This window comes from Leptonychotes weddellii, chromosome 5 (assembly GCF_054177405.1).
Source record: "Leptonychotes weddellii isolate Sample4059 chromosome 5, ASM5417740v2, whole genome shotgun sequence".
NCBI classification, from domain to species: domain Eukaryota; kingdom Metazoa; phylum Chordata; class Mammalia; order Carnivora; family Phocidae; genus Leptonychotes; species Leptonychotes weddellii.
In genome coordinates, this window is record NC_138373.1 from 91,957,206 (window position 1) to 91,979,641 (window position 22,436).

The following is a 22,436-nucleotide window of genomic DNA, read 5'->3' on the forward strand; positions in this document are numbered from 1 at the left end:
GGGTTGCTGGAGTGGTGGGGGGTGGGAGGGATGGAGTGGCTGGGTGATAGACACTGGGGAGGGTATGTACTATGGTGAGCGCTGTGAATTGTGTAAGACTGTTGAATCATAGCCCTGTACCTCTGAAACAAATAATACATTATATGTTAAAAAAAAAAAAAAAAAGGTAGTAGGAAGGGAAAAATGAAGGGGGGAAATTGGAGGGGGAGATGAACCATGAGAGACTATGGACTCTGAGAAACAAACTGAGGGTCCTAGAGGGGAGGGGGTGGGGGATGGGTTAGCCTGGTGATGGGTATTAAAGAGGGCACGTACTGAATGGAACACTGGGTGTTATACGCAAACAATGAATCATGGAACACTACATCAAAAACTAATGATGTATGGTGATTAACATAACATAATAAAATTAAAAAAAACAAAACAAAACCCTGAAAGGGTGCATATGTCTTTTCAAATTAACATTTTTGTATTTTTTGGGTAAATACCCAGTAGTGGAATTATTGTATCATATGGTAATTCTATTTTCAATTTTTCAAGGACCCTCCATACTGTTTTCCACAGTGGCTGCACCAGTTTGCATTCCCACCAACAGTGCACAAGCGTTCCTTTTTCTCCACATTCTTGTCAACACTAGTTATTTCTTACGTTTTTAAGCTATTCTGACAGGTGTGAGGTGGTATCTCATTGTGGTTTTGATTTGCATTTCCCTTGAGTTGTGATGTTGAGCATCTTTTCATGTGTCTGTTGGTCATCCGTATGTCTTCTTTGGAGAAATGTCTGTTCATGTCTTTTACCCATTTTTATTTTTTTAAATTTTTTTAATTATTTTTTTAAAGATTTTATTTATTTATTTGACAGAGAGAGACACAGCGAGAGAGGGAACACAAGCAGGGGGAGCGAGCGGGAGAGGGAGAAGCAGGCTTCCCACGGAGCAGGGAACCCGATGCAGGGCTCTATCACAGGACCCTGGGATCATGACCTGAGCTGAAGGCAGACGCTTAACGATTGAGCCACCCAGGTGCCCCGTCTTTTGCCCATTTTTAATTGGATTATTTGTTTTTTTGGTATTGAGTTGTGTAAATTCTTTTATATTTTGGATACAAAATATACCCTTTATTGGGTATGTCATTTGCAACTATCTTCTCCCATTCAGTAGACCGGCTTTTAGTTTTGTCAGTTGTTTCATTTGCTGTACAGACCTTTTTATTTTGATATAGACCCAATAGTTTATTTTTGTTTCCCTTGCCTTAGGAGACATGTCTAGAAAAATACTGCTCTGACATGTCAGAGAAATTACTGCCTGTGCTCTCTTCTAGGATTTCTATGGTTTCAGGTCTCACATTTAGGTCTTTAATCCATTTTGAGTTTTTTTTTTTTTTTTTTAAAGATTTTATTTATTTATTTGACAGAGAGATACAGCCAGAGAGGAACACAAGCAGGGGAAGTGGGAGAGGGAGAAGCAGGCTTCCCGCGGAGCAGGGAGCCTGATGCAGGGCTCGATCCCAGGACCCTGGGATCATGACCTGAGCCGAAGGCAGATGCTTAAGCCACTGAGCCACTCAGGCGCCCCTTTTTTGAGTTTATTTTTGTGTATGGTGTAAGAAAGTGGTCCAGTTTCATTCTGTATGTAGTTGTTCAGTTTTCCTAGCACTATTTGTTGAAGACACTGTCTTTTTTCCATTGCATATTCTTGCCTCCTTTGCTATAGATTAATCAACCATTGTGAATTTATTTCTAGGCTCTCTGTTCTGTTCCTTTGATCTAGGTGTCTGTTTTTGTGCCAGTACTATACTGTTTGTATTAATATAGCTTTGTAGTGTATCATGAAATCTGGGATTTTGATAATCTCCCGTTTTGTTCTTCTTTTTCCAGATTACTTTGGGTATGTGGGGTCTTTTGTGGTTCCATACAACTTTTAGGATTATTTGTTCTAGTTCTGTGAAAAGTATTTGATATGGATTGCATTAAGTCTGTAGATTGCTTTGGGTAGTATGGACATTTTAACAATATTTGTTCTCCCAATCCATGACCATGGAATATCTTTCTATTTTGTTTGTGTCGTCTTTATTTTCTTTCATTAGTATTTTATAGTTTTTAGAATACAGGTCTCTCACTTCCTTGGTTATGTTTATTCTTTGGTATTTTATTAATTTTGGCACAATTGTAAATGGACGGTGTTCTTCATTTCTTTCTGCTGCTTCATTATTAGTGTATAGAAATTCAACAGATACCTGTATATTGACTTTGTATTCTGCAACTTTCCTGAATTCATTTATCAGTTCTAGTAGTTTTTTGGTGGAGTCTTTAGGGTTTTCTATATATAGTATCACGTAATCTGCCGATAATGAAAGTTTTACTTTTTCCTTACCAATTTGAATGCCTTTATTTCTTTTCTTGTCTGATTACTGTGGCTAGGACTTAAAGTACTATGTTGAATAAAAGTGGGGAGAGTAGACATCCTTATCTTGTTCCTGATCTTAGGAGAAAAGCTCAGTTTTTCCCCATTGCGGATATGGCCTTTATTATGTTGAGGTATGTCTCCTCTAAACCTACTTTGTTGAATGGATTTTTTTTTTAAGGTTTTATTTATTTTAGAGAGCGTGAGCCAGGGGACCAGCAGAGAGGGAAGGAGAGGGAGAGAGAGAATCTCAAGCAGACTCCCCACTGAGCGTGGAGCCCAGTGTGGGGCTCGATCTCACAACCCTGAAATCATGACCTGAGCCGAAACCAAGAGTTGGTCGCTTAACCGACTGAGCCACCCAGGTGCCCTGATGAATGGATTTTTTTACTTTGTCAAATGCTCTTTCTGCATCTATTGAAATGATCATATGGTTCTTATCCTTTGTTTTGTTGATGTGATGTAGCACACTGATTGTTTTATGGATATTGAACCACCCTGCATCCCAGGAATAAGTCCCACTTGATTGTAGTGAATGATTTTTTTTTTTCAGGATTTTATTTATTTATTTGTCAGAGAGAGAGAGCAAGCCAGCGCACAAGCAGGGGGAGCTACAGGCAGAGGGAGAAGCAGGCTTCTCATTGAGCAAGGAGCCTGATGTGGGACTTGATCCCAGGACCCTGGGATCATGACCTGAGCTGAAGGCAGACGCTTAACTGACTGAGCCATCCAGGTGTGCCGTGAATGATTTTTTTAACGTATTGTTGGAGTCAGTTTGCTAATATTTTGTTGGGGATTTTTGCATCTATGTTCATCAAAGATATTGGCCTGTAGTTTTCTTTTTTTGTGGTGTCTTTATCTGGTTTTGATAATGCAGGGTAATGCTGGCCTCATAGGATGAATTTAGAAGTTTTCCTTCCTTTTCTATTTTTTTGGAATAGTTTGAGAAGAATAGGTATTAACTCTTCTTTACATGTTTAGTAGAATTCACCTGTGAAGCCATCTAGTCTTGGGCTTTTATTTGTTCGGAGTTTTTGTTTTTGTTTTTACCAATTCAGTTTTGTTATGAGTAATTGGTCTGTTCAGATTTTCTATTTCTTCCTGATTTAGTTTTGGAAGATTGTATGTTTATAGGAATTTATCCATTTTTCTAGGTTGTCAATTTGCTGGCGTATTAATTTTTTTTTTTTTGTAGTCTCTCAATCCTATTTCTGCGGTGTTGGTTGTTCTCTTTCATTTCTGATTTTATTTGTGTCCTCTTTTTTTCTTGATAATTCTGGCTAAAAGCTTATCAGTTTTGTTTTATTTTCACAGAACTAGCTCTTGGTTTCATTGATTTTTTTTTTTTTTGTACTGTTTTATCAGTCTCTATTTCATTTATTTGTGTTCTAATCTTTATTATTTCCTTCTATTCACTCTGGGCTTTGTTCTTGTTCTCGTTATTTTAGGTGGAAGATTATTTGAGATTTTTCTTATTTCTTGATGAAGCATGTATCACTGTAAATTTTCCTTTAAGAATTGTTTTTTGCCACATTTAAAGATTTGGACCATTGTGTTTATATTCTCATTTGTCTCCATGTATGTTTTGATTTCCTATTTGATTTCTTCATTGACCAGTTCGATGCTTATTACTGTGTTGTTTAGTGTCCACATGTTTGTGGTTTTTCCCAGTTTTTTTCTTGTAATTCATTTTTAGTTTCATACTCTTGTAGTCAGAAAAGATGCATGATATGATTTCCATCTTAACTTTATTGAGACTTGTTTTTGTAGCCTAACATGTGATCTGTCCTGGTGAGTGTTCCAACAAAAGGATGTGTATTCTGTTTTTGGATGGAATATTCTGTATATATTTAAGTCCATCTGGTCTAATGTGTCATTCAAAGACACTGTTCCTTGGGGTGCCTGGGTGGCTCAGTTGGTTAAGTGTCCGACTCTTGATCTCGGCTCAGGTCTTGATCGCAGAGTTGTGAGTTTAAGCTCCAAACAAAGACATTGTTCCTTTATTGAATTTCTGCCTGGATGATCTGTCCATTAATGTAAGTGGGATGTTAAAGTCCTCTACTATTATTGTATTACTATTAATTTTTCCTTTTGTGTCTTAATATTTGCTTTATGTATACAAGTGCTCTAATTTTGAGTGTGTAGATACTTACAATTGTTATATACTCCTGCGGGATTGACTTGTTTATCATTATGTAATGCCCTTCTTTGTCTTTTGTTACAGTCATTGTTTTAAAGTCCATTTTTGTCTGATAAAAGTATTGCTACTCCAGCATTTTTTTTTCATTTCTGTTTGCATGGTATGTCGTTTTCCATACTTTCAGGTTTTATGTATCTTTAGGTCTGAAGTGAGTTTCTTGTAGGCATTATATAAAGGAGTTTTTTTTTTAATCCATTTCACCACCCTATGTCTTTTGATTAGTGGAGCATTTAGTCTATTTACATTTAAAATAATTATTGATAGGTGTGTACTTTTTGCCATTTTGTTAATAGTTTTCTGGTTGTTTTTGTAGTTCTTCTCTGTTCCTTTTCTTTTGCTCTCTTTCCTTGTTATTGATGACTTTCTGTAGTGTTATGCTTTATTTTCTTTTTCCTTGTTTTTTTGTGTATCTATTACAGGTTTTGGGTTTGTATTTACCATGAGATTCATATGTAGGGTCCTAAGTATATAGCAGTCTATATTAAGTTGGTGGTCACTTAAATTTGAACACATTCAAAGAAAACTTTTTTACTCCCTCCTCCATGTTTTATGTATATGGTATATTTTACATCTTTTTCTCATAATTTTCTTATTTCTAATTATGGCTTTTCCCCCCCCACTTACAGAAGTCACTTTATCATTTTTTGTAAGGCTGGTTTAGTGGCAATGAACTTCTTTAATTTTTGTTTGAGACACTCTTTATCTCTCCTTCAATTCTGAATGATAACCTTGCTGGGTATAGTATTTTTGGTTGTAGATGTTTTTCCTTTTAGCCCTTTGAATATATCATGCCACTCCTTTCTGGCTGCAAAGTTTCTCCCAAAAAATCTGCTGATAGCCTTATGAGGTTTCCCTTCTACATAATTTTTTTCTTCTCTCCTGCTGCTTTTTAAATTCTCTATTTTTAACTTTTGCCATTTAAATTATGTTGTATTGCTGTGGGCTTCCTGGGTTCATCTTGTTTGCAACTCTTTGTGCTTCCTGAACTTGGATGTCTGTTTCCTTCCCTTCTTGGTCAGGGAAGTTTTTAGCTATTATTTCTTCATATTTTTTTTTCCCCTCTCTTCTTCTGGGACCCTTATAATGTGAATGTTAATTCACTTGATGTCCAAGAGATCCCTTAGCCTAATTGTCATTTTATTTTATTTTATTTATTTTTTTTAAAGATTTTATTTTTTTATTTGACAGAGAGAGAGATAGCGAGAGCAGGAACACAAGCAGGGGGAGTGGGAGAGGGAGAAGCAGGCTTCCTGCCGAGCAAGGAGCCCGATGTGGGACTCGATCCCAGGACCCTGGGATTATGACCTGAGCCGAAGGCAGATGCTTAACGACTGAGCCACCCAGGCGCCCCTAATTGTCATTTTAAAAAAATTCTTTTTTTCTTTTTGCTCTTCAGCTTGGATGCTTTCCATTACCTTGTTTTCCAGATTGCTGATCCAATCTTTTGTATCCTCTAATGTGCTGTTGATTCTCTCTAGTGTATTTTCCATTTTCGTTAATGTTTTCTTCAAATTTGATTACATCTTTTTAGTGTTTACTATCTCTTTATTGAAGGTCTCACTGAGTTCTCCCACTCTTCTCAACAGTCTGGAGAACATCTATATTATCGTTACTTTAAACTCTTTATCAGGCATATTGCTTATCTCTGTTTCATTTAGTTATTTTTTTGAGGTTTTGTTCTGTTCTTTTGTTTGGAGCATATTCTTTGGTCTCCCATTTTGCTTGACTTTCTTTGTTTGTTTCTGTGAATTGGGTGGGACAGCTACTTCTCCTAAATTGAAGGTGTGGTCTTGGGTATAGTCATCCCCTGTGTAGACTGCGTGTGCTTGGTGACTTGGGCTGGCTGGAGCTGTGTCTGGAGTGGGGCCCTGGGGCACTCTGTGCTGGGGCTCTCTGTGCTGGGGCTGCCCTGGTGGAATGGCCAGCAAGGAAGTGGGCATGGGCCTGGGTGGTCCAGGGGCTTTCCACTCAGAGGGTACTCTCGCAGCACAGTTGAAGATGAAGTGGGTGCAAGCTTGGGGTCCCAGGTCTCTCCCTACAGAGGGCACCCTGGTAGGGCAGCTAAAGCTGAAGTGGATATGAGCTGGTCCTTGGGTTCTCCACACAGAGGGCACCCTGGCAGGACTGCTGAATCTGAAGTGGGTGCAAGCCGGTATGTCTGGGGGTACTCAGTGCAGGGGGTGCCCTGGCGGGGTGACCAGAGCCAGGGCTTGTGTGGGCCAGGGTATCCTGGAGCACCCTGTGCAGGCGGTGCCCTGGTAAGGTGACTGCAGACAAGATGCAGTGCAGGCCAGGGGATCCGGAGTGCACTACTCAGGGGATTCCTTGGTGAGGTGGCTGGAACTGAGTCAGCATGGGCCAGGGGTTCCTGGGGTGCTCCATGCAGGGGGTCCCTTGGCAGAGTGGCTGGATCCAGGCAGGTGTGAGCCAGGTAGTCCTGGAGTGCTCTGTGCTAGGGGTGTGCCCTTGCAAGCTGTCTTGAGTCAAGGTGGTGTGGGCCTGTGGTGTTCTGGGGGTACTTAGTGCCTGTCACCTTGCCATGACAGCTGGAGCCGTAGTGAGTGCTGACCAAGGGTGTCTTGATGTGTGCCACCCTGGTGCTGCCTTGACAGGATGGCTGTAGCTATGGCTGATGTGGGCTATGGCCCGGTACTCTCTGAGGTGGTGGGTTGGCTATGGCACCTGGAACCCTGCTCCCATCTCCACTATCAAGGTGGAAGGTGAACGTAAACTGTGGCGCTTGCCAGCTTCTCTAGTCTGGAGAGAGTCCCAGCAGCTCCCCCACTGTTCGGTGGAGTTGTATGGCTGGATCTTTTATATACTAATTGCTTTTTTAAACCATAGTTTTTTTCTGTGCCCCAGGGCAGATGAATCTGCCCGTAGTCCCTTCATACTATCCCTCCCTACTGCAGTTCACAGCGTTGGGGGTAGAGGTTCCCTTCCTTATGCTGTCTGGTTTCTCCAGCTCTTCTGCCATTTTCTGTGTGACCTCTCTGTGTTTTGTGGTGTAGAAGCTATTCGGGCTGACCTCAGTTCTTTGGAGGAAGTGCTGTATAATCAGGTGTAGATTTGGTGTGTCTGTGGAGGAGGTGAGTTCAGCATCTTAAGTTGCCATCTTGGACAGGACTCTTGTTTATTTTCATGTTTTAAATTTATGGTATTTAATTGTGGCTTTATTATATCTCCCTGATTATTAACAAGTTTGAGCATCTTAACTTTTCTCTTGTCCTTTTGTGGTTCTGTTTTTGTGAGTTTCTGTTACTATCTCAGCACGTTATTTTCTATTAGATTATTCATCTTTTTCTTACTGATTTATAGAAGTTATTTTTGCATTTTGCTTACTAGTTCTTTTTCAGTTATGGGAATCACAAATATTTTCCTCTTAATTTTTTTTGTATGAGTAAAAGAAATTTCAATTTTACTGTAGTTGAATTATCAATTTCTTTTCCCTAGTTTGTACATTTTATGTATTAGGGAGTCAGGAGGGTATACTTTAATATTCTCTAGTACTTTTTAAAATTTGTAATTCATTTGAAACTTTTTTCTCCTTTAGTTTGTTTTTTTTCCCACAGCTTTATTGAGATGTTGTTTATATACCGTAAAGTTCACCCGCTTGAAATGTATAATCAGTAGTTTTTAGCATGTCTGTAGAGTTGTGCAACCATCACCATAATCTAGTTTTAGGTATTTCATTATCCTAAAAAAGAAACCTGTATCCATTAGTGGTCCCTCCCCATTTCCCTCCATCCCCAGTGCTTGGCAGCCACTTAATCTACTATCTTGCCTGTGCTGGACGTTTCATATAAACAGGATCCAAAAAATATGTGGCCTTTTGTGACTGACTTCTTTCACTTAGCATAATGTTTTTGAGGTTCATCCATGTTGTAGCATGTATCCGTACTTTATTTCTTTTCATGACTAAATAATGTAAAAAAAGTATAATATTAAGCGTTAGCCTCAGTTTTTCCAAATGGGCTAAATTTCCATATTATGGTTTCTGAGATGACAATAGTGATAGAATAGTTATCTAATCTCTGTATGACCTTCCCATAAAAATGGGACAAATAGAATAGGAAACCCAAAACCCACGATCATTTACAACATTTTTTTAAAGATTTATTTTAGAGAGTGAGAGAGTGAGCATGCATGAGCAGGAGAGAGAGGGAGAGAGCATCTCAAACAGACTCGCAGAGCCTGATGTGGGGCTCGATCCCAGGACCCTGAGATCATGACCCAAGCTGAAACTGAGAGTTGGACACTTAACCAACTGTGCCAACCAGGTGCCTCTGCAACATTTACAAGAAAATGAGTTGACCATGTTTTTCTGTAAATCCTCCAATACCAGTAGGTTGGGGACGAACCACAAACAACTCCAAGACCTGTGTATTATTATCTATGTAGGAAGAGGAAGAGGGAAGCAGTGGAACATCAGATGAATCTGGGAATCAAAAAATAGGCAAAAAGCAATCATTGGAAATCTTGGACGGCCAGTTTAAGAGTAAGAGCTGAAACAGGATGGGGTTTTGCACACACAGGTAATGGGTGTGTGAGAGAGGTCTGTGATCAAGTCTTAAGGGACTAGAGCACCTTTGTGAAACTTTGAAAACTAACCAACCAAAGCTCCTTTCCAGGACCAATTAACAAGAGTGCAAAAGAACTGAGAATATAACTGAGCATCGCCTGAAGAATACAGCAAAGGAAAGAGAAGATCCTGATAAAATTGGTGGAGAGAGAGACAAGATATCAGAAAACAAAGAACTATATTTTTGAACATTATATGTAAATGAGGGGCGTTTTAGAGTGTGAAGTTAGAATAGCTATTCTAGGCCAAGCTTTTTTCTAAAGTTTAGAAAATGTTGTCAAATCTCACAATTTTTAAAGAAAAATGAGACTCAGAATAGCAGCCCTGTAGACAAGAAAGCACACCAGAAAGACATATCCACAAAACAGATGAAAACAATTAGATATTAAGACAAAAGGCAAGACAAGACATAATCACAACAAGGCATTAAAAAAGCAAATTTGCATAAGAAAAAATAAAAACGAGGTGATAGAACTTAGTAAAATACTAGAAATGAAAGAACATTTATTTTAAAATGAAGGGAACGAAGAAATACAAGAACAAATAAACATAACAGACAGTACCTTGAGGGAGAAAGATGAAAAGGAAAGACATTAAAAATAAGGGTAAGAGCCCTCCCTACCTCCGGCGCTCTCAAATGATGCTGTTTGGAGAAATTTCCCGGCAGTTGTGTGGCTTTTATGTCTAAGAAACTCCCATGGTCATGTGACTGAAGAAACTTTTGGGGCTGGTTGAATGCAGTGTTTAATAAAGTGGATTATGAACACATCAAGGATGTGGGACCCGATAGGGCAGCATCTGAGTGGCTGCTGCACTGTGGGGTCAAGGTGCGCTACCATGGCCAGGAGAGGTGACAGAAGGACTACAACCACCTCCCAACAGGAGCTCTGGACAAATACAAGATTCAGGCAATGGATGCCACCAACTCTTGTATCATGAGAATTGGATTTGATCACCTGGAGGGCCTACAGCATGTTGAAAAAATAAGACTATGCAAGTGTCATTATATTGATGATGACAGGAGAGACTTGGTAAACCTGAAAATTTACAAAAAAGCATATTGGAAATGGATATAATTTCATGTGGGAATATCACAGACAAAGGCATCATTGCTTTATATCACTTAAGAAACTCAAGTATTTGTTGTTAAGTGATCTTCCTGGAGTAAGAGAAAAAGAAAACCTTATCTGAACCTTTAAGACAGCACTGCCTTCTCTGGAACTAAAATTAGACTTGAAGTAAAATAATAATATTCAGTAAGTGTCTTATTTCAATATAAAGTATCATTTGAAATTGTTGACCCTAAACAGCAATGAATATTATATAATCATCAACAAACCTTAAGGATATCATATCATGACATTTCAGAAGTGGAGAGTCCATCATGTAGAGAATATTCAGATATGACTCAATCTATGCACATTAAGTCATTTTAAGAAAAATGGAAACCAGGTAGCAGTTTAATTCTAATATATTCCTCATTTTATATAAATATCTATGTAGATAACTCTTGATGTGGATAATGACAGAGTTCTTTAAAGTGGTTTAGGGGCACCTGGGTGGCTCAGTTGGTTAAGCATCTGCCTTCAGCTCAGGTCATGATCCCAGAGTCCTGGGATCGAGCCCCCCATCAGGCTCCCTGCTCAGCCGGGAGCCTGCTTCTCCCTCTGCCTCTCCCCATGCTTGTGCTCTTTCTTTCTGTCAAATAAATAAAATCTTTAAAAAATATATTTTAAAAAACTAAAAAAAATTAAGTGATTTAAATGTGCAACACAGATATTCTTTATTGTACTTCATCAGTAATTTATAGGACCGTTACTTTTACTTTAAAGTTACTGAAGCATGCTACTATAAATGTACAATTATGAGAAACTGAAAAAAAAATAAGGGTAAAAAAGAGTTGTAAAACGAATTTGACAGAAGTTAACGTACTGAAAACAGGCAAAGAAGATCCAACATATGTATAATGGGAGCTGCCCCTCACCCCCCCCCAAGGAAAATAAAGCTAGGAAGGGAACAGAACAGATACTAAAAATTTAACTGAATTTTAAAAACAGATTTGGAATTCCATTTTGAAAAAGCACAGCACATACCTGAGAACATTGGCACAGAAAGACCAACCCTGACATAGAACATAGTCTAGTAAAATTATTGGACTTTAAAGGAAAAATAGAACGCCCTCAGACATGCAGGCAAGAATTCAGAAAGTCCAAGAGAAGGAAAATCAGATTATTATACTTTTCAACAGTAACCATTCATGAGAGAAGACATACTTTTTTTAAAAGATTTTATTTATTTATTTGACAGATAGAGACATAGTAAGAGAGGGAACAGAAGCAGGGGGAGTGGGAGAGGGAGAAGCAGGCTTCCCGCCAAGCAGGGAGCCTGATGTAGGGCTCGATCCCAGGACCCTGGGACCATGACCTGAGCTGAAGGCAGATGCTTAACGACTGAGCCACCCAGGTGCCCCAAGAGAAGACATATTTATGAGAAGACTTATGAGAGAAGACACAATTTATTGTGGAAATTTTATATCTAAGATATTCAAGAGTGTATGAGCCCAAGATCTTATATATAACAAGCTGATTTTCAAGTATAAAAGTGACAAACGGTTATATGTATGCTAGAATTTGAAGATTATTGTTTCCATTAGCCCTCCTGAGGAATCTACTAGAGAACAAGCTTCAGAGAATCAAAATGTCTAGAGAGGCATTAATATAAGGACTGATGTTAGCATGACACTTGCAGAATCAAATGATGGCTAAAAAAGGGGAAAGTATGGTCTGTAAAGAGGTAGGAAAGAGAATGGAGGGATTAAATGCAAAACATTTAAAAAGCTATTTTCAGTTATCTTATTGGTGGTGGTAACATTGGTAGTATTTGGAGAATCTGTAATGTGAAATAAGAGCAAATGAGTAATTGTGTATTCTAATTCTGTCATGAACTGTGTCCTTGAGAATCATAATTCTTTGTATAGAGGAAAAGATAGAGACAACTCAGTTTGAGAAATGTATGTATGTATATGGGATGGGTGGGGCAAGTGTTGGTAGCCGAGACAGAGAAATAAGCTAAATTAACTGCAGAATTTTTGTTTGTTTTTTTTAAAGATTTTATTTATTTATTTGAGAGAGAATGAGAGAGAGCACATGAGAGGGGGGAGGGTCAGAGGGAGAAGCAGACTCCCTGCTGAGCAGGGAGCCCGATGCAGGACTCGATCCAGGGACTCCAGGATCATGACCTGAGCCAAAAGCAGACGCTTAATGACTGAGCCACCCAGGCGCCCCTTAACTGCAGGATTTTTAAAAAGAAAAGATAACCCCTCTTTTTCAGGGGAGGAGGGAAGGGAAGAAGTGGAAATTAACCGTATTAGAAAAATAATTACAAAATGAAATCAGTAAAAGATTTGACCAGTAAAATCAATTTAATAATCAACTGGAAGGGGTGCCTGGGTGGCTCAGTCGTTAAGCATCTGCCTTCAGCTCAGGTCATGATCCCAGGGTCCTGGGATCGAGCCCCACATCGGGCTCCCTGCTCCGCGGGAAGCCTGTTTCTTCCTCTCCCACTCCCCCCTGCTTGTGTTCCCTCTCTCGCTGTGTCTCTCTCTGTCAAATAAATAAATAAAATCTTTAAAAAAAAAAAATCAACTGGAAAATCTGGCTAGAAGAAACAACAAACAACATAAAGACAATATTAGAAGTAAGAAAAATGAACAATTTCTAAGAATATTATAAGGAGTTATACCTGTAAATTTGAAAATTCAGGGAGTTAGATGGTTTCTTTTTTATAATGGACAGGTTTTATCGAATGCATAAAGAACAGGAAATTTCCTGTTCAAATTTTTTTAGAATACAGAATACAGAAAAGAAATGATAGAAATCACCCCATTTTTCTTAATGAAAGGCATAAACCGAGACACTAAAACCTGGCAATATCAGGTGCGAAACATACTCTTCAATTTGACCATTCCAGTCAACATTCCTGTTCTTTATCACAGGGGACCTTTCTGGACAACATGAATGGGCCCCTATGTTCTCTGGCATCTGATAGGATTTGGAAATGGGGAGCCTGGCAGGGATTGGAGATTAAAGTTTGGATATTTATTCCTGTGGCTCATTCTCCATATGTACATGCCTTGGGCTGGCTCTCCCTCTTCTCAAAATCCTTTCTTCATGGCCTATAGGTGGTTAAGAACTTCTCTGTTGCTACTAGCCTGGGTTATTGTACTATCCCTTGTGATTTCTGTAAGCCTTATCTTCAGCTTTTGTATACAGTCTGCTTGTAAATAAATTCTCCTTAAATTAACCTAACTTGAGTGGGCCATCTGCTTTTTGTAGATTCTTTCTGATACAATAGATGAATTCAGGATTTTTGCCTTTGTAGAAACTATGAAAGTAAAAGTTGTACTAGTTTTGACTAGGAAGAAGTATAGCATAGAAAAAATATTCTGTACAGAAAATATTATAAAGTTAAGAAAAATTTATAAACATTTAAGATGTATAGATTAAGGTTTTATATATTATTTGATAATCTACTGTTTTTTAGTATTGTATCTATGTTAAGTTTCCTGAATGTGATCATTGGATGTGGTTATATAGAAGAATGCCCTTGTAAATGTTCTTAGAGATAGATATGCTGCAATATTTAGGGATGAAGTGTCATGATATATATAATTAACTCTCAAATAGAACAGAAGAAAAAGAAGTGTGTGTGTGTGTTTAAGAACAAACCTAAAGCATGTGTCAAAACGTTAATTGGTGCATCTTTGTTAAGATATGAACATCCACTGTTAATAATTCTCAAAACTCTTGTGGCTTTGAAATTTTCAAAATAAGAAGTTGTGGAATAGTCAGAACAAAAAATGAAATACATGGATAAAGAGCTTTATAAGCTAATAAGAAACATAAAATGCCAGCATCTGAGCAATCACTGAAAAATACAGAAAGCCTTTAAACAAAATGATCCTTGACTTTAGTAATAAAGGAATGTAAATTTAAATGAGTTGTCAGTGTTCATCTGTCAAAGTAGCCGAAGTTCAAAAAAGTGATAATGCCCAGTGCTGATGGCGGTGCGGCAAATTACATGGGAAGTATGACTTGGTTCCTGCCATCTTGTGTGCAGTCTGACAATATCTGTGAATGCTTAAAATCTCTATGCTCTTTAATCACAGCCATTTCATTTAATGAATAAAACTAATAAGGTAATATGTGAGTAAGGTTATATGTATAAAGCACGTGCACTGCAGCATTGTTAATAGCGAAAACCATTTAAATGCCCAAGTCAATGTTTGGCTTTACAAACAGTAGAATACTACTTAACTATTAAACAAAGAAGTTAGTATATTGATATGGAATATTATCCATGATTGCTACATTAAAAATAAAAGCAGATTATAGAACTGCCCCATGTAAAGTAATATACTCTCATAGGCATAATGTTACATACCAGTATTATACAGGTTTTGAAAACCTGGTTGGGAGTATCAAAAAAGGTGGGAAAATTATAGGGGAGTGGGACTTTTATTTTTTATTTTTTAAATTTTTTGGGGAGAGTGGGACTTTAATATTTTCTTTTTTTATTATAAAGAAATAAAATCATATAATAGAAAATGTAACTAAACTTTAATTTTAAACACCTTTGCAGTAATTTTTCTTTAATTTCTTTGTATGGTGCTTTGTTAGTATAGTTATGTTGAGTTATAAAAAAAACATCTGTGGGGGCGCATCCCGGGTGGCTCAGTTGGTTGAGCATCCAGGATTCGGCTCAGGTCATGATCTCAGGGTTGTGAGATTGAGCCCTGTGTCTGGCTCTGTGCTCAGCGGGGAGTCTGATTGAGATTCTCTCTCTGCCTCTCTCTCTGCCTCTCCCTCCGCGCCCTCCCCACCCCCTGTGCTCATGTGCATACGTGCTCTCTGTCTCTCTCAAATGAATAAATAAATCTTAAAAAAAAATCTGTGGAGAAACTAATTTTGGTCTTGTGTATTCTTTTTTCAGAGCAGTGGAAAGAGCTCAGTGCTAGAAAGCCTGGTGGGGAGGGACCTGCTTCCCAGAGGCACTGGTATTGTCACCCGGAGACCACTCATTCTGCAGCTAGTCCATGTTTCACCCGAAGATAAGCGAAAAACAACAGGAGAAGAAAATGGTAAATTTTAGAATTGGAATAAAAATTGTTTAAAAATTCTTCATTTTTGCTTGAAAATTTTGCTTAAAAAATCATGAATTAATTAGACAAATCAGTGGCTATAATAAAAGCAGGAGTCCTATGAAGAGAAGTGGAATGCATCATTTCTCTTGTGAAAAAGGAGTAAGTTTTGTTTTGAGGACCATGAGTAGACGTGTTAGGAATTCAGCTTATTAGTAAACTGTCATTAATGCTTAGGGAGGATTTAGTGAGGTACTGGGTAAATTGGAATCAATTATTTTAAAGAAAAAAGTTTTTGTGTCTTTTGGAGTGTTTTAATAAGCTTTTTTTGCTAATATTTAAAACAGTGTTTTTACTTTTTAACTTTGATTTAGAAATTTAAATAATTTATATTTTAGTTTAAAAATTTTAAATACAATTAAAATGACTTTGCTTTTCAGTACAGCAGTGTTGTCTCACCTTCCCTTTTTTGGTCTCACCATGTACCTGCTAATTTTGAATCTTTGCCCTTTAAGCTAATAAAATATTATTTTTAGAAAGAGTTTTGGTTCTTTTTATTTTTTTTACTATCCTTCTCTTGCTAAGGCTTACCTACATAGCACATACTATTCTGATTTTTAAGATCCACCCACTCCTGCAATAGTAAATGTGGAATATTAAGATAAGAAAATATACACTGTCCTTTATAGCAGTCCTTCTTTGGTTAAACTGAAAATATTTTGAGAAATGTGATGCCTATAAACAGATATTAAATTGCTTATTAAGTATGTGTCCTATTTATATTAGTGAGGTTGGAATGTTTGATGAAAATAATATACTTAATCTTCCTTGTTAGTTCAGTGTTTGGCTCAGACTTTCTGTCTTATTTATAAAAGTCTGTAAAATGCTGTAATTATTACATTTGCAGCAGAGTACCATGTTTGTTACTTATCTGCAGAGATCTGTTTTCAGTGCACTTTCATTCTACTTCTTAGATTCTGACCTAAGAAGGGATGATAGTATTGATGAAATTGAAGTTACTTTATTTTTATTTTTATTTTTTTAAAGATTTTATTTATTTATTTGAGAGAGAGAGAATGAGAGCACATGAGAGGGGGGAGGGGCAGAGGGAGAAGCAGACTCCCTGCCGAGCAGGGAGCCTGATGCGGGACTCGATCCTGGGACTCCAGGATCATGACCTGAGCCGAAGGCAGTCGCTTGACCAACTGAGCCACCCAGGCGCCCTGAAATTGAAGTTACTTTAATTTGTATCTTATTTTTGATGGAGCATTGGTGGTGATAGCCTGATTTTTTTTTTTTTAAAGGAAGTAAAAAAACCCTATCATGATGTAGAAAGTTAATCACTGAAGCAGGTTAATGAAGTTGTAGATGTTAACAAGTAATATTTTTGGATAAACTGCCAGAGGATATGTAGGAGCCTCTTAATTATATTAGGTAGTGTCTTGGTATATTATTCATCACTTTGCATTTCTGTAATATTTCTTTATTACTGAAATTCTGAGCCTTGAATTTAATCATTTTGAACTAACCTGTGGTTCAGCTTATATATATATATATAATAACCGTTAAAATTTCATTCCCACTAACTTATGTCATCAAATCTACCAAATACCTTAAACTAAGACTTTAAGAAACCATATGGCATTAATTAGGTCTCTTTCTTCTAACTTTTTATTTTCTTCAGTCACCATGAAAAGGGCAGATGATAGATATCCTGCCTCTCAGAAACTATTTGCAGAGCTGGGCAGTGTTTTTAGAAAAGGGTATATATTTCAGCTACAGAAATGTCAGTTCCTCAGTATCTCTGCTTGTATGTTCACTATGTTTTGTTTATGTGTCTCTTCTTGGTGGTGGTCAGCAAATCTGCGTATCTTAACCTATATATATATTTTTTCAAAGCTTAGTGCTTATATTTTATATAAAAAAACATAAACCTCACATTTAAAATGACAACTAAGCTACCCAGAACACAAAATAGATTAAATAAGTTTTGAGTATTAAATTTTGTATGTCCTATTAATAACTAGCATAGTTCCTTAGTTTCTCACCAGAGCCTCTTTATCCTCAGGATAAACAGTCTACCTTATCATAAATCTTTGTAACCCAGAGAAAGTCATAAATAATGAAGCAGATAAACATTTAGTTAGCCACAAGAGTATGAACTACCTGACAGTCTGACAACCAGAGAGAAAGGGAGGAAAACATAACCAGATGGAACTTTCAGAAAAGAAAAAATCCATCTCTAACCATTTTGTATAGGGATTTATAGCCTCAGAGGGCTTTGTTATGTAAGAAAGCCCCAGGTTATCAATAATAGGTTAGTTTTAGGATGACATGGAGTAGTATAATCCATTTTTATTTTTATTTTTATTTTTATTTTATTTTTAAAGATTTTATTTATTTATTTATCAGAGAGAGAGAGCGCACAAGCAGGGGGAGTGGGAGAGGGAGAAGTAGGCTCCCCGCTGAGCAGGGAACCCCATGTGGGTCTTGATCCCAGGACCCTGGGATCATGACCTGAGCTGAAGGCAGACGCTTAACTGACTGAGACACCCAGGCGTCCCCTTTAATCCATTTTTAGATATAGGTCCATCAAAATTGACTAAAATATTTTAATGTTTATTTTTTTAAAGATTTTATTTGACAGAGACACAGTGAGAGAGGGAACACAAGCAGGGGGAGTGGGAGAGGGAGAAGGAGGTTTCCCTCGGAGCAGGGAGCCCGATGCGGGGCTGGATCCCAGGACCTTGGGATCATGACCTGAGCCGAAGGCAGACGCTTAACGACTGAGCCACCCAGGCACCCCAAAAAATATTTTAATGTTTAATAGACATAATTTAATTATCAGGAAATTTTATTCAATGTGGAATCCTTCATTCTGCCAACCAGATATGATAATTGAGGTGTCAGTGTATAGAATTTCTCAGCTTGCACCCCCTTTTGCCAATGTAAAAGAATTTTCTGATAAAATCTTACCGGAAACATTAGAGTAAGATGGTGGTTTAGTTTGAACTTTGAACTTCATGATTATCTTTCATATATTTTAAGAAATAAATTAAGCTTTCCTCTTTTTAGGCAAAATCCAACAGTAGCATGCTGATTAAAGACCAAAATTCAAAATTGTTTGTGTTCTTTTAAATTCAGTATATATTTCAAAGAACATCATAATCCCTTATAAAGCTCAATCTTTGTGAATAAGGTAAATACTTGTATATATTTACTTTCGATGTATTGAAAGATGTGTTTGGTATGCTTTGTAGATTTTTTTGTACCAGGCAATTTATCTTTTCCCATAGTCATAGATATCAAATATATCAAATATTTAAGGCAAACTTTTGGAGAGTGAATTAAGTTTAATCCAGTTGTGTTAGAACTAGAAACCAGAGGTAACACAATTAGTCGTAATGGAAAATAACAGTAAATTATGACACATAGTATGCTTCATTTTTTTTTTTTAAAGATTTTTTTATTTATTTATTTGAGAGAGACAATGAGATAGAGAGAGCATGAGAGGTGGGAGGGTCAGAGGGAGAAGCAGACTCCCTGCCGAGCAGGGAGCCCGATGCGGGACTCGATCCCGGGACTCCAGGATCATGACCTGAGCTGAAGGCAGTCGCCCAACCAACTGAGCCACCCAGGCGCCCTAGTATGCTTCATTTATATCACTTAAAATCTCTGCATCCCTTTAATTATAATTAATGGTAGTGGGAGTTACAGTTGTAAATTTTGAGTAATTGAATGCTCTGTGCATTTGAAATGTGTTCAGGTTTCTGCACATTTGATTTTTTAAAGAGGTTTAAAATATTAGGGATAAGCACTAAACTTACCATTCTGTGCTGTTTCTCTTTAACTACAGACCCTGCTACATGGAAAAACTCAAGACACCTTTCTAAAGGTTTCCTTTATCCATTTGTTTTTGGCCCTTCTTTTTCTAGTCTGCCTGCATGTGTGCTTCTGTACCCTTACAGGCTGTGTGCATTATTTTTCTTCCATTTTTATTTGCCTATCCACATTGATTGATTGCAGGTGGTTCTCGTTACCTCTTGGCATTGCATCAGAATGCAGGCTTTTTTTGGTGGTGAATGTAATTTATTTTTATTTTTAAAAACATGCTTGTTAAGCCAGGCCTCTTGTATATGATAAGGTAAATTAAAAACACCCCTTTGGTATGTAGTACTTGCTTCTGTGAGTTCTGTTCACCTATATTACTCCAGTCCTCCAATGAGACTTCTTGGAAGAAGGTACTAAGCTTCAAGTAGGTGAGCATTTTACTCGCAAAAAGGATCCAGTTTTATTTACCTCATTTCCACCAAAGAATCGAATCCCTTTTCTTCAATATTTATTTGAATATCTTTTAGTCATTTTTATTTTGATTTCAGTGGCTGATATGCATTATTCATAAACTCGGTCATGAAGATATTTAAAACTCTAAATTTGGCGAAAGCAGAATAGCTGTGCTTAGGAAAGGCAGTTAGGTTACCTTTGTATAATTAAACATGTCTAGTTTCTCGGAGAAAACTAGAACAAAACTTGCTCGCCAAGATTTAGACCACTTGAAACAGTGCCTACAGTGAATATATTTTCCTTTTCTTCAGCAAGTGCAGGAAGAACAGACCTATTACGGGAAACTTCATGGAGAGTAGCAACTCCGTACAATAGTTATGCTAGGGTCTGTCCGTCCCACCCTCCTCCCCAACACACACTCATTTCATTTCTTTCCAACCTTCACTTCCAAAGGGGGAAAATCACCTTGAAAGTGCATATAAATCACAGAATGCACTACTGAGGGAGCTCTTTAAAGGAACAGCACATTGTGCCTTATAGGTAGTCAGTAGGAAACCAAATTAAAAAAAAAAAAATGGATTTAATAGCTGTTTCGTTCACATACTGCAAATTTTTACCTTGAGGTATATGTGTAAATCTGTTATATGTGCTTTTTGTGTCACTCAGTAGGATTCTTAGTTTTTCTTCTTTTAGCCATTTGCTTGAGTTACTTTCATTATATAAACTGCTTTACGTGTAAGATATTTAAAAACAAAGCATATACTTCTGCTATGATATAATTACATACAAAATATGAAGAGAAGTGAACAATTTTATTTGTAGAATCTAGATTTCAAATCTAGATTTCAAAAGGAAGACCTGTGAGTAACTGAAAATAGTCACTTCTTGAAATCTAGGATACAATTTTTAAATATAATTTAGTAGATCTTAAAGTACTGCTTGTCAGTGGCAAAATTAGAAACAAATGATACTACGTTGCCTTTTTGAATCCCTAAGATAAAAAGATAATTCCCATAGTTCCCAATAAATGGAGTTTTTCTTTTTCAGGGGTTGAAGCAGAAGAATGGGGTAAATTTCTTCACACCAAAAATAAGGTAATCAATCACACAAGAATATTATGAAGAAATAACATGTTGAAAAATTTTTTTGTACAAGTATTTGATAATTTAGTTTATCATTGGCGGTGTGGTATGTTACCTTGAAGCAACGGTTCCTTATAAAATAATCTTATCTTAGTAACATTTCTAACCATAGCAGTTTATTTGGAAAACACATTAAGTTGAGCTTTACTGTAATTTGGAAATTAACTGTTGTGGAATCAGGCAGCTTTGAAAAACTCATATAGAACTCCTTGGCTCAGAAAATATCTGTATGTTAGAATTCACTAATCTGTGAAGCAGATCCATAGACATTTTTGAAATTTAAAACCCCTCACTTAAAAACTTGATCTCACTATGAGTGTTGTGCTTTTTGCTTCAATAATTTTTAGCTTTACACGGATTTTGATGAAATTCGACAAGAAATTGAAAATGAAACAGAAAGGATTTCAGGAAATAATAAGGTAGGCATCTTTTAGAGCTGGAACATATAAACATCAGTAAATGTAGCATTGAGAGTATTCTGTATGTAATGTATGATGGGCATTGGAAATTCATAGTCCTAGTATTCAAAACTAATGGAGATTTTCACAAATATATAAAAACTTTACTTAAAATCCCATTTCTTTCTTAGAACTTTTATATACTATTAGATATTTCATTTAGATGTTTATTCTTGATCTTGTGATGTACATACCACTTGTATAATTTTTCTATTTAATACTGCTACAATAAGTTACCTTCATCTGATGGATTGACTGTACTCTAACTCAAGAGGCATTATGTAACTTCTGAGATTTTTGAAGACCTCTCTTTCTTACACCTGAGTGAGGCTAGATTTACTTATGAAAGCAAAGAGAGAGGTTGTTTCAGTGAAAATAAAAACTAATGTTAACTGTTCTCCTGTTTTCTAATATTGTGAGAATTTGAAGTCAATTAGGTGTCCAAGATGCCATTAATCTTGACACCAGGCACTATCACTGCTTCCCATAAATGCTTCTGCTTTCTCTCCTTTGTTTACTCTTGCTACCTTTCTCTCTGTTCCCTTCCTTTTTAAAAAAATTTTTTAAACCTCCATTCTTGTATTATCCAGAGGCCGTTTAATCCCACAGGTTGGCCCTAACGCAGTACTAATATTCAACAAGCATTCATTGAGCCCTTTATTTCTGGAAAGGTCCTGACAAAAAGGCATTTGGGAGCCATATTAGTTCTTTGTGCTTAGTCAGGATATTTAGCTCTCTGACCAACTGAGCTTTGTTCATTATTGGACTGGTAACCTTTGATGCTGCTACCATACTTCCTTGAATTTCTAATTAATCGTGTTGTATAGAAGAGGTAGAAAAAGTGGCGAGGAGCTAGGTTAGCTTGTCCTCAGTCCTGTAATTGTATCGGGGATAATTTTGACTTTGGGGATGTTATTAATCATAATACCAGTCTGAATTCTCTCCTCCTGCATCGCCATGGAGTTACTGAACTTAGGAATTGGTGGTAATTTTACATAGGGCTAGAATTTAGAGTGGATGTGACTAGTGTTTCAGAAAGGAAAGTTTTAGTTACACTAAACTGAATGTCATGAAAGATTGAGTCTGTATACCAACAAGATGTTTAATTTATGGTGGGGATGTGATATACTTACCTAGCAGGTTTTCTTACCCACAGCGTCCAAAGGATGAGAAATGCCCTACCCCCAAATCTGTGAAAAGTCTCTCCTTTCTTAAGACATGTTTGTAATG

General features: G+C 37.1%; 1 protein-coding gene and 1 pseudogene across 8 annotated transcripts in view; both read left to right on the forward strand.

Annotated features, from left to right (window-relative positions):
• The window catches only part of DNM1L (dynamin 1 like), a 43,199-nt gene that overhangs the window by 1,616 nt on the left and 19,147 nt on the right, over positions 1 to 22,436 (forward strand). For 4 of the 8 annotated variants that reach the window (XM_006727684.3, XM_006727685.3, XM_031032043.2 and 1 more), the window contains exons 2-5: positions 15,175 to 15,322; positions 19,179 to 19,217; positions 20,654 to 20,700; positions 21,096 to 21,167. In XM_006727684.3, the coding sequence (XP_006727747.2) occupies positions 15,175 to 15,322; positions 19,179 to 19,217; positions 20,654 to 20,700; positions 21,096 to 21,167 (306 nt within the window). The remainder of the gene's footprint in view (positions 1 to 15,174; positions 15,323 to 19,178; positions 19,218 to 20,653; positions 20,701 to 21,095; positions 21,168 to 22,436) is intronic. The other 4 variants (XM_006727686.3, XM_006727687.3, XM_006727689.3 and 1 more) reach the window with 1 other exon arrangement.
• Positions 3,590 to 12,273, forward strand: LOC145721763 (ATP synthase subunit s, mitochondrial pseudogene; annotated as a pseudogene).